This window comes from Schistocerca americana, chromosome 1 (genome assembly GCF_021461395.2).
Source record: "Schistocerca americana isolate TAMUIC-IGC-003095 chromosome 1, iqSchAmer2.1, whole genome shotgun sequence".
NCBI classification, from domain to species: domain Eukaryota; kingdom Metazoa; phylum Arthropoda; class Insecta; order Orthoptera; family Acrididae; genus Schistocerca; species Schistocerca americana.
In genome coordinates this window covers 1,177,727,467-1,177,740,742 of record NC_060119.1, presented here as the reverse complement: position 1 = coordinate 1,177,740,742, position 13,276 = coordinate 1,177,727,467, and the positions used below count along the sequence as shown (strand labels likewise).

Here is a 13,276-nt window from a genome sequence, read left to right as displayed (position 1 = left end):
AACTTCTCAAGCAAATATGGTATAGACATTAAAATATCTGGAAAACACAATTTTCAACGCACAGGAATAAGCAAACAGAGGAAACATACACTATGTAAGAACAATGTAAGAAACCAATGCTAAAAATGGAATACGGGACCACGAATGGAATTCTTTCAACAATGGCATCGAGAATAGATTGGGAGGTGTCACGATCCCCTCTCGAACACTGGCCTAAAATTTGTAATTTCTCGGCAGTACTTGAAAATAGGTGTTTGTCTTAAAGTTTAGTTGCAAACGAATAGTAATAAAGAAAAATTTTAAAAATTGATACTTAATGGTTGGTTGATTTGGGATTGTACCTTTGAAAGGGCATGAACCACTTCATTCCTCATCCTTCGCTGATCAGATGGGACCTATGACCTCGCTGTTTGGAGGGGACCAAACAGCGAGGTCATCGGCCCCATCTGATTAGGGAAGGTTGGGGAAGGAAGTTGGCCCTACCCTTTCAAAGGAACCATCCCGGTATTTGCCTGCAGTGATTTAGGAAAAATCACTGAAACCCTAAATCAAGATGGCCGGACGCGGGTTTGAACCGTCTGCGAATGATAGTCCAGTGTGCTACCCACGGCGCCACCTCGCTCGGTGAACAACTTGAAACGATCACATAGATAATGTAGTGCGAAATGCAAACCAAAAACTATGTTTCATTGGCAGAGAAAAGGTCTGCTAAAGAGACTGCCTAAGCTTGTTCATTCTCAAATAGATTACTGCTGGCTGTATGGGATCTTTATCAAATAGAACTGACAGAGGCCATTGAAAACGTTTAAAGCAGGGAAACTAGTTTCGTATTGTCGCGAAAAAGGGGAGAGTATTTCACGGAAATAAGTGAGTTGAGGTGGCAATTATTAAAACAAAGGCAGGATCGTCTCAAGAAATTAGAATCACCTCCTTCCTTCTCTGTATGAGGAAATATTTTACTGTGGCCAATATACATAGGAAGACATGTGAGAAATCAGAGCTAGTATGGAATGATTCAAGAGTCCATTTTTCCTTGTACGCAGCTAGCGGAAAGGTAGGGAAATAGTCTGCAGCTGGTTCGAAGAACCCTCTGCCAGACACTTAACACTTTGTCGTCCGCACGTCTCGTACAAATTTATTCGCTTGGCGCCGGCAGCGCTAATTCGGATTACTTGGCTTGTCGCAGGCCGTTCTTGACGTTATGTGGAGATTATAATTTGTTAACATTTTACTAATCTCATCGTTAGTTCTCATAAGTTCTCAACCATATTCCCCTACTTTCATGAAATTTCGAAGATATACATATGTAAATAAACACAAAATTTGTTTGTTTCGTATATTTGTTTATTTGCATTGTCTTTGGTATTTAGTATTTCTGTTTCATATGATATGCAGAAAAACAAAGATGTAATGCAACCCGACAAAACTTGCACATTAAGTTTGTTGCTTTTTTGTTTTGTTTTGGAACATACATGGCAGTTTCTTCATTACGTTTCTTCGTTTCGTAAATACGTAGGCCTATTAGTTGTTGATGCATTATGTGACCGGAAAGTCTGTCAACCGGATCATGATGAGACGTACGCGATGTAGGGGCAACCTCCAAGTTTTGCTCCCGCATTCATCGTAAATAATCGTATCGTCTCTTTCCTCTGCTATGATGAAAGTGCTCAAGTACTTATGAAAACAAAAAAAACTTGATGACGTGTCTAAATTATTGTTACCTAAACAAAACACCAACAGAATGCAAAAGATACTAAAGTGCCGTCGTTGGCCACTGAGTGATACTATGCACACGACACCACTGTGGTATCACCGGCCCCTGAGCGATGCTATGCACAGAACACCACTGTCGCCAGCCACTGAGCGATACTATGCACATGACACCACTATGGTGTCGCCAGTCACTGAGCAGTAGTATGCACACGACACCACTGTGGTGTCGCCAGCCACTGAGCGATACTATGCACACGATACCACTGTGGTGTTGCCGGCCAGTGAGCGATTCTATGCACACGACACCACTGTGGTGTCGCCGGCCAGTGAGCGATACTATGCACACGACACCACTGTGGTGTCGCCGGCCAGTGAGCGATACTATGCATACGACACCACTGCGGTGACGCCGGCCACTGAGCGATACTATGCACACGACACCACTGTGGTATCGCCGGCCACTGAGTGATACCATGCACACGACACCACTATGGTGTCGCTGGCCAGTGAGCGATACTATGCACACGACACCACTGTGGTGTCGCCAGCCAGTGAGCGATTCTATGCACACGACATCACTGTGGTGTCGCCAGCCAGTGAGCGATACTATGCATACAACACCACTGTGGTATCGCCAGCCAGTGAGCGGTACTATGCATACGACACCTCTGTGGTGTTGCCGGCCAGTGAGCGATACTATGCACACGACACCACTGCGGTGACGCCGGCCACTGAGCGATACTATGCACACGACACCACTGTGGTATCGCCGGCCACTGAGTGATACCATGCACACGACACCACTATGGTGTCGCTGGCCAGTGAGCGATACTATGCACACGACACCACTGTGGTGTCGCCAGCCAGTGAGCGATTCTATGCACACGACATCACTGTGGTGTCGCCAGCCAGTGAGCGATACTATGCATACGACACCTCTGTGGTGTTGCCGGCCATTGACCACTATTTCGCGCACGACACTACTGTGGTGTCACCAGACGGCAGAGTGTTAAGTGTGAATTGCAGAGTAGTCATGCTGGTGTAGATTCAGACGTAAACGTCAAGCACAAAAATTGGGCATGCGGTTCGTTCCTCGCAGCACAGCACACGGTGACTGACCTGCTTGGTGATGAGGACGACGAGGAGGATGTAGCCGTTGACGAGCAGCCCCAGCACGTTGACCACGGTGAGGGGCACGCCCAGGGCGAGGGGGCTCATCACCGCTTCCCTGACGGTGGGCCGCTCCTCCTGAAACACCGACACCGCACCACCAGTCAGGCACCTCTGTTGCACAATCCCGTCTTAACAAGTACTGCCTATCGAAGTCTTTTGAATGATCACACAACTCATAAACAACTGTGGCCGGGCCATGTGCAAAGATCACACTGCATCCATGCTCCTTTTGACTGACGATCTGATGCCCTCTCGAATGCCGCCAACCAGTGCTCTAACTTAGCACTAAAAGAAGAATACTTAGTCGTGTACCTCCGTCGTTCTGGACACAGACGGGCAATGGGGAGCACCCTCTGCCATGTGGCATCATTTGGATGCGGTATGGATTTGCATATGGTCAGTACACCGCTCTCCCGACCTTTCTCATCTTCGCAGACCTTGGAGCAGTTACTTCTCGTTCAAGTAGCTTCTCAACTGGCATCACGAGTCTTAGCAGACCACGTTCCATTCCTTCCAGCAACGAAAAATCCTTGGCAGCACCCCAGGTCCGCTGCACGGCAGTCAGCAACGCTGACCACTCGGCTACGCAAGTGGACAAAAGAACTAAACTAGACGTTACTCAAGGGCGCGGTAACGTGGACATTTCTTATAGGTGATGCATCCTTATTATGGTATAGTTATGAACCATTAATAACGGAAATAATGACATTACTGACGAGTTACGGAGGATGCATCGTGAATTAATTTTCTCTTTGCACCGGAGTGTGCACTGTTTTGAAACTTGCTCCAGGGAGTTCCACAAGGCAAGCAACATAACTTCTCTAAGGTTTGGAAGGTAGGAGAAGAAGTACTGGTGGAAGTAAAGCTATGAGGCAGTATTGTGAATCCTGCGTAGACAGCTTAGTCGGTAGAATACTCGTCAGGAAAACGCAAACAATCCAGATTCGTTTACCGAAACGTGGATGAAAGTACGCAGTAACAGGAAGAAAAACGATCTGGTAAATATGCGTCCACAAAGCAGCCGTTTGCGAGATAATTGTGAATGTGGAGTCGTCTGCAACAACACAATATCCAGTGCTGTATCCAGGCGTGAGTGACAGCATGTATCATCCTGAATAGTGACTCTATTCTCCGGGCAGTGATCAGCCTCAGGGAATTCAAACAGCAGCGAAGTTGTTGTTGTTGTTGTTGTGGTCTTCAGTCCTGAGACTGGTTTGATGCAGCTCTCCATGCTGCTCTATCCTGTGCAAGCTTCTTCATCTCCCAGTACCTACTGCAACCTACATCCTTCTGAATCTGCTTAGTGTATTCATCTCTTGGTCTCCCTCTACGATTTTTACCCTCCACGCTGCCCTCCAATACTAAATTTGTGATCCCTTGTTGCCTCAAAACATGTCCTACCAACCGATCCCTTCTTCTAGTCAAGTTGTGCCACAAACTTCTCTTCTCCCCAATCCTATTCAATACCTCCTCATTAGTTACGTGATCTACCCACCTTATCTTCAGCATTCTTCTGTAGCACCACATTTCGAAAGCTTCTATTCTCTTCTTGTCCAAACTGGTTATCGTCCATGTTTCACTTCCATACATGGCTACACTCCATACAAATACTTTCAGAAACGACTTCCTGACAAATCTACACTCGATGTTAACAAATTTCTCTTCTTCAGAAACGATTTCCTTGCCATTGCCAGTCTACATTTTATATCCTCTCTACTTCGACCATCATCAGTTATTTTACTCCCTAAATAGCAAAAATCCTTTACTGCTTTAAGTGTATCATTTTCTAATCTAATCCCCTCAGCATCACCCGATTTAATTTGACTATATTCCATTATCCTCGTTTTGCTTTTGTTGATGTTCATCTTATATCCTCCTTTAAAGACACTGTCCATTCCGTTCAACTGGTCTTCCAAGTCCTTTGCAGTCTCTGACAGAATTACAATGTCATCGGCGAACCTCAAAATTTTTATTTCTTCTCCATGGATTTTAATACCTACTCCGAATTTTTCTTTTGTTTCCTTTACTGCTTGCTCAATATACAGATTGAATAACATCGGGGAGAGGCTACAACCCTGTCTCACTCCTTTCCCAACCACTGCTTCCCTTTCATGCCCCTCGACTCTTATAACTGCCATCTGGTTTCTGTACAAATTGTAAATAGCCTTTCGCTCCCTGTATTTTACCCCTGCCACCTTCAGAATTTGAAAGAGAGTATTCCAGTTAACGTTGTCAAAAGCTTTCTCTAAGTCTACAAATGCTAGAAACGTAGGTTTGCCTTTTCTTAATCTTTCTTCTAAGATAAGTCGTAAGGTTAGTATTGCCTCACGTGTTCCAACATTTCTACGGAATCCAAACTGATCTTCCCCGAGGTCCGCTTCTACCAGTTTTTCCATTCGTCTGTAAAGAATTCGCGTTAGTATTTTGCAGCTGTGACTTATTAAACTGATAGTTCGAGCAGCGAAATAAGTGGCAGAATTATTCTTCTGTACTATCAAGTCCGCTCTGACCATATACATCTCCGTAGACTGGCTGAGCGGATCATTGCCATGTCTGGGCTATGCACTGACGTACGCTGTGTGTCGAACTCCTCCGTGGGAGGAAACTGAGACGGTCACTCCGTCATGTCGCAGCAACAGCCAACGGCGGGAATGTGCTGTTAGCAAGATCGCTTGCTACTGGACCGCCTCTTCGAGAAATTTTCACAGCAGTGCGTCCAGCATGCCGCACCTGCGCCCACGCTTTAACGTCCGTTGTCTGCCGCCTGCTTAATACAGACACGCTGCACTTCGCTTTTTATGATTAATGACCAGCGGAGAAACGCTCCAGCAGGAATAGGCAAATATGCTCCTGTTTACAAGACCCTGACAGTGAAGTGGCGTACCATCTGCCTCATTCTAGCGTCCTTAGCGCCCTTAAAAATATTTTCAAAAATTATGGCTTGCAAACATATTTGCGCTCTCTTTAACATGCAACTTACATTCCTTAACTATAGCGCGCTCACACCCAGTAGACCATCATTGTAAGTGCCTCATATCCATCCACTCACTTAGCCCAGCTCACTGTCTCTCCAGCTGCCACTGTCCCCTCTCACAGTCACAGTCTCCTTCGTCTTGTCCTTCTGCTACAGTCTCCTCTCAGTGCCATTATCTCCCTCTAGCTCTCTCTTTCTGCTACTATCTCACTCATTCCTTCCCTCTGTCGCCGTCACTTCTCACTGTCACTGTTTCCCTTCCTCCTTGTCACTGTCATAGACACTCTCTCTCTCTCTCGTTATCATTGCCTCTCATCCACTTCCACTTTCTCCTTCTCATTATTCCTCTCCCACTGGCTCCTCCACTTTTTTCCTAGCACTGTTTTGTTACTGCCAACTAGGTTTCACTGTTACTGTGTCCCTCCATTTCTCTCATACTGCCGTTCTCTCTATCGCTCCTATACCATAACCACTGTCTACTGTCTACTGTCGCCCAGCATTTATTACATTTTAGCCTCTTTACACTACATTTTCGCCTCACACCGGACTTTACGTGCGTATTTTACATGTACAAGTAGGCTATCTTTGAATCTTTGTATCTCGGCAATGGATAATGATGTCAATAAATTTTCAAGATTGTGCGAGGTGAGGATACTAGGTTAACACAGTAAAAAATTTCAGCCCTCTGCGCATAGGGATCTCTAAATCCGTGGCTCCGTCTTGGTACCCTTTTTAAGGGTTTTCTAAGAAACCTCACATGAATCAATGCTGCCTCGGTAAGGCCATTAATTTTTTTTTTTTGTTTTTTTTTTTTGAGTCATCAGTCTTCTGAATGGTTTGATGCGGCCCACCACGAACTCCTCTCCTATGCCAAACTCTTCATCTCAGAGTAGCACTTGCAACTTACGTTCTCAGTTATTTGCTGGACGTATTCCAATCTCTGTCTTCCTTTACAGTTTTTACCCTGTACAGGTCCTCTACTACCATCGAAGTTAGCAGATATCCTACCATCTTCTTCTTGTCAGTGTTCAATGTTTTCCATATATTCCATTCCTCGCCGATTCTCCGGCGAACCATCTCATTCCTTACCTTATCAGTCCAACTAACTTTCAACATTATTCTGTAGCACCACACATCAAATGCTTCGATTGTCTTCTGTTCTGGTTTTGACACAGTCCATGTTTCACTAGCATACAATGCTATGCTCCAAACGTACATTCTCAGAAATTTCTTCCTCAAATTAAGGCCTATGTTTGATAGTAGCACACTTCTCTTGGCCAGGAATGCCCTTTTTGCCAAAGCTAGTCTTCTTCTGATGTACTCTTTGCTCTGTCCTGCCTAGGTAGCAATATTCCTTAACTACTTCTACTTCGTCATCACCAGTCCTGCTATTCAGTTCCTCGCTGTTCTCATTCCTGCTACTTCTTATTACTTTCGACTTTCTTCGTTTTACTCTCAGTCCATATTTTGTATTCATTAGACTGTTCACTCAGTAGATCCTGCAGTTTCTCCACTGTCTTGTTAAGGATATCAGTGACAGCGGCGAATCTTTCACTTTGAATCTTAATCCCACTTCTGATCCTATCTATTATTTCGATCATTGCTTCTTCTATGTATAGATTGAACAGTAGGGGGGATAGATTGCATCCATGTCTTACACCCGTATTGACGTATTAAATACCGTTATCGGCTTACAATAGCCCCAAAATATATCACTGCTCCACCGCGTATCTACCGTTTCCCTAACAATGGGCAACGTGTAAAATTAGAAAGAGATTTAATCGAAAAGTTTACATTTCAAATGCGTTTGCATTATGTAGTGTAATACATTGAAGAGCCAAAGAAACTGGTACACCTGCCTTATATCGTGTAGGACTCCCGCGAGAACGCAGAAGCCGCAACACGACTTGGCATGTCTGGCGTAGTGCTGGAGGAAACTGACACCATGAATTCTGCGGGGCTGTCCATAAATGCGTAAGAGAGCGAGGGGGGTGGAGATCTCTTCTGAACAGTACGTTGCAAGGCATCCAATATATGCTCAATAATGTTCATGTCTCGGGAGTTTGGTGGCCAGCGGAAGTGTTAAATTTCAGGAGTGTGCTCCTGGAGCCACTCTGTAGCAATCCTGGACGTGTGGGGTGTCGCATTGTCCTGCTGAAATTACCGAAGTTCGTCGGAATCCACAATGTATATGAATGTACGCAGGTGATCATACAGGATGCGTACGTACGTGTCACCTGTCAGAGTCGTATCTATACGTATCAGGGGTCCCATATCACTCCAACTGCACATGCGCCATACAATTTACAGAGCCTCCACCAACTTGAACAGTTCCCTGGTGACATGCAGGGTCCATGGATTGATGAGGTTGTCTCCATTCCCAAACACGTCCATCAGCTCGATACAATTTGAAACGAGACTCGTCCGACCAGACAACATATTTCCAATCAACAACAGTCCAATGTCGGTGTTGGGCCCAGGCGAAGCGTAAAGCCTTGTATCGTGCGGTCATCCAAAGTACACGAGCGGACCTTCGGCTCCAAAAGCCCATATCGATGATGTTTCGTTGAATGGTTCACACGCTGAGACTTATTGATGGCCTAGCACTGAAATCCGCAGCAATTAGCGGAAGGGTTGCACTTCTGTCACGTTGAATGATTCTCTTCAGTCGTCGTTAGTTCCGTTCTTGCAGGGTACTTCTCCAGCCGCAGCCATGTCGGAGATTTGATGTTTTACCGGATTCCCTGATATTCACGGTACACTCGTGAAATGGTCGTACGGGAAAATCTCCAAATCATCGCTATCACGGAGATGCTGTGTCCCATCGCTCGTGCGCCGACTATAAAATCACGTTCAAACTTACTTAAATCTTGATAACCTGCCACTGTGGCAGCAGTAACCGTTCTAGTAACTGTGGCAGACACTTGTTGTCTTATATAGGCGTTGCCGACCGCAGAACCGAACTGTTTATTACTTATCTCTGTATTTGAATACGCATGCCTATACCAGTTTCTCTGGCGCTTCAGTTAAGTTCGTACTGTAGTCATTGGCGTCTGTCACCTCATCATCATCATCAGTTATCTGCTATATTAGCAGATCCTTTGCCTCTCCATTTTATGCGATCCATTGCTTCCTTCTTAAGGCTGCTGCATGTTGTACCGTCCATCATGTCATCCAGTATCTGGAATCTCTTCCTTCCTCGCTTCCTTTTCCCTTCTACATAACCTTCTAAAACTGTTTTTATCAGTCCGTCATTCTTTCTTAATATATGCCCAATCCAATTTCTTTTTCTTCTCTTTATTACATCTAGTAACTGCCTTTTCTCTCCCACTCTTCTCAGTACCTCTTCATTTTTTACTCTGTCCATCCAACTTATTCCTTCTATCTTCCGCCACGTCCAGATCTCAAAAGCCTCCACCCTTTCTCTGTCTTTTTTCCTCATAGTCCATGTTTCAGCGCCATATAGAAGAACGCTCCATACAAGACATTTTATGAGTCTCTTTCTGAGTTCCCTGTCCATACCGCTGCAGAAGATTCTCCTTTTCTTATAAAACGCCTCTTTTGCCATTGCTATCCTTGTTTTAATTTCTGTGGTGCACTTCCAGTCGGTGTCTATCCTGCTTCCAAGATACTTAAAATTTTGCACCTGTTCTAGTGTTTCTCCATTCAGCACAATTTTTATTTCCTTATTTCCTTCTATTGCCAACACTTTTGTTTTATTTGTGTTAATTTTCATTCCATATTTTTTTCCGTTAGTTGCAATGGTGTCCACCAAATCCTGTAATTCTTTTTCCCCTGTGGCTAGAAGGACCATGTCATCAGCAAATCTCAAGCACCCTACTCTTCTTCCTCCAATTTCTACTCCTTTGTCATCTAATGAGCATTGCTCAATCATATTTTCCAAGTACAGGTTGAAAAGAGTAGGTGATAAACAGCATCCTTGTCTTACTCCTTTCCCTAGTCTGATCCAGTTTGTACTTTCTCCTCTCACTTTAACCGAAACTTTTTGATTAAGGTACAATGAGTTTATAAGTCTTCTGGTTTTCCAGTCTACTCTCTTTTCCCTTATAATAGTCGCCAGCTTGTCCCAAACCACATTGTCAAATGCCTTTTCTAAATCGATGAAGCACATACATAGGTCTCTTCCTTTTTCAATAAACCTTTCTCCCAAGATTCGTAGGAGCCCTATTGCATCTCTGGTGCCCGTATTCCGTCTAAAGCCAAACTGCTCCTCGCCGAGATTCTCCTCTATTACTTTTTCAAGTCTTTTATTAATTATTCTTAACATCACTTTGGCTGCATGTGAAATGAGGCTGATTGTCCTGTGCTCGCTGCATTTCTTGGTTCCTTGTTTTTTCGGCAATGGAATCATTACTGTTGTCAAAAAGTCCTCAGGCCATTCACCACTGTCATACACTCCTGGAAATTGAAATAAGAACACCGTGAATTCATTGTCCCAGGAAGGGGAAACTTTATTGACACATTAGTTGCAATGGTGTCCACCAAATCCTGTAATTCTTTTTCCCCTGTGGCTAGAAGGACCATGTCATCAGCAAATCTCAAGCACCCTACTCTTCTTCCTCCAATTTCTACTCCTTTGTCATCTAATGAGCATTGCTCAATCATATTTTCCAAGTACAGGTTGAAAAGAGTAGGTGATAAACAGCATCCTTGTCTTACTCCTTTCCCTAGTCTGATCCAGTTTGTACTTTCTCCTCTCACTTTAACCGAAACTTTTTGATTAAGGTACAATGAGTTTATAAGTCTTCTGGTTTTCCAGTCTACTCTCTTTTCCCTTATAATAGTCGCCAGCTTGTCCCAAACCACATTGTCAAATGCCTTTTCTAAATCGATGAAGCACATACATAGGTCTCTTCCTTTTTCAATAAACCTTTCTCCCAAGATTCGTAGGAGCCCTATTGCATCTCTGGTGCCCGTATTCCGTCTAAAGCCAAACTGCTCCTCGCCGAGATTCTCCTCTATTACTTTTTCAAGTCTTTTATTAATTATTCTTAACATCACTTTGGCTGCATGTGAAATGAGGCTGATTGTCCTGTGCTCGCTGCATTTCTTGGTTCCTTGTTTTTTCGGCAATGGAATCATTACTGTTGTCAAAAAGTCCTCAGGCCATTCACCACTGTCATACACTCCTGGAAATTGAAATAAGAACACCGTGAATTCATTGTCCCAGGAAGGGGAAACTTTATTGACACATTCCTGGGATCACATACATCACATGATCGCACTGACAGAACCACAGGCACATAGACACGGGCAACAGAGCATGCACAATGTCGGCACTAGTACAGTGTATATCCACCTTTCGCAGCAATGCAGGCTGCTATTCTCCCATGGAGACGATCGTAGAGATGCTGGATGTAGTCCTGTGGAACGGCTTGCCATGCCATTTCCACCTGGCGCCTCAGTTGGACCAGCGTTCGTGCTGGACGTGCAGACCGCGTGAGACGACGCTTCATCCAGTCCCAAACATGCTCAATGGGGAACAGATCCGGAGATCTTGCTGGCCAGGGTAGTTGACTTACACCTTCTAGAGCACGTTGGGTGGCACGGGATACATGCGGACGTGCATTGTCCTGTTGGAACAGCAAGTTCCCTTGCCGGTCTAGGAATGGTAGAACGATGGGTTCGATGACGGTTTGGATGTTCCGTGCACTATTCAGTGTCCCCTCGACGATCACCAGTGGTGTACGGCCAGTGTAGGAGATCGCTCCCCACACCATGATGCCGGGTGTTGGCCCTGTGTGCCTCGGTCGTATGCAGTCCTGATTGTGGCGCTCACCTGCACGGCGCCAAACACGCATACGACCATCATTGGCACCAAGGCAGAAGCGACTCTCATCGCTGAAGACGACACGTCTCCATTCGTCCCTCCGTTCACGCCTGTCGCGACACCACTGGAGGCGGGCTGCAAGGTGTTGGGGCGTGAGCGGAAGACGGCCTAATGGTGTGCGGGACCGTAGCCCAGCTTCATGGAGACGGTTGCGAATGGTCCTCGCCGATACCCCAGGAGCAACAGTGTCCCTAATTTGCTGGGAAGTGGCGGTGCGGTCCCCTACGGCACTGCGTAGGATCCTACGGTCTTGGCGTGCATCCGTGCGTCGCTGCGGTCCGGTCCCAGGTCGACGGGCACGTGCACCTTCCGCCGACCACTGGCGACAACATCGATGTACTGTGGAGACCTCACGCCCCACGTGTTGAGCAATTCGGCGGTACGTCCACCCGGCCTCCCGCATGCCCACTATACGCCCTCGCTCAAAGTCCGTCAACTGCACATACGGTTCACGGCCACGCTGTCGCGGCATGCTACCAGTGTTAAAGACTGCGATGGAGCTCCGTATGCCACGGCAAACTGGCTGACACTGACGGCGGCGGTGCACAAATGCTGCGCAGCTAGCGCCATTCGACGGCCAACACCGCGGTTCCTGGTGTGTCCGCTGTGCCGTGCGTGTGATCATTGCTTGTACAGCCCTCTCGCAGTGTCCGGAGCAAGTATGGTGGGTCTGACACACCGGTGTCAATGTGTTCTTTTTTCCATTTCCAGGAGTGTATATTTTATTACATAACCTCAATATTTCTCTTATTCCATTGTGGTTCAAGCATTTTAGTATTTCTCCCGGTATTGTATCTGTACCTACTGCTTTGCCATTTTTCATTGCAGCAATGGCAGACTTTACTTCTTCCATTATGATGGTCGGTCCTTTCTCTTCATCACCTACACTGTTGTGTGATTCAAGTTCCAGAGTTTCTGGTTTGCTATTTGTGTCATATAGCTCTTTTATATATTCTTCCCATCTCTGGAGGACATCGTCACGATCTTTATACACTACCTCTTCGTCTTTACTCAAAATTTCCATAGTAGCACTTCCTGCTCTGTTTTGTTCCCATGTCATAGTGTTTACTCTGTTGTATAGTAAGTCATATCTTCCTTTCCTGTCCAGTTCTTCAATTTCATCACATTCCTCTTTTAGCCATTTTTTTCTAGCCTGCTCTGTTTCTCTTCGCAGTTCGTTATTTAACCTTCGGTATATCTTTCTTGCATCTTCAGTGTTCTTGTTTTTCAATTTTCTTCTCTCCTCCATCTTGGAAATCATTTCTTGTGTGACCCATGGTTTTTTTGATCTTTTCCCTTTTACATATCCTATATTTTGCTGTCCTGCTTTAATGATTCCTTCTTTCAGCATATTCCAGTACTCGTTGGCATTATCAGGTGCTTCTTTGTCTCGTAATGTGTTTAGAAAGTCCCGAGACAGCATTTCTGTAATTTGTTCTTTGTTGGACCTTATCTTCTCTAGATCCCATTTCTTCACCATTGTCGCCTTTTTCAGTTTTTTCATTCTTATTTCTATTTCTGCCATAAGTAAGTTGTGGTCACTATTAATATCTGCACCTGGTAAT

At 45.2% G+C, this 13,276-nt stretch overlaps 1 protein-coding gene across 1 annotated transcript in view; it reads right to left on the bottom strand.

The window, feature by feature from the left end:
* Positions 1-12,735, bottom strand: part of LOC124597889 — a 266,067-nt gene extending 253,332 nt beyond the window's left edge. The window contains exons 1-2 of the mRNA XM_047135967.1: positions 12,517-12,735; positions 2,833-2,961 (exon numbers count right to left, since the gene is read on the bottom strand). Coding sequence (XP_046991923.1) covers positions 2,833-2,961; positions 12,517-12,735 — 348 coding nt within the window. The remainder of the gene's footprint in view (positions 1-2,832; positions 2,962-12,516) is intronic.
* Positions 12,736-13,276: the final 541 nt, after the last annotated feature.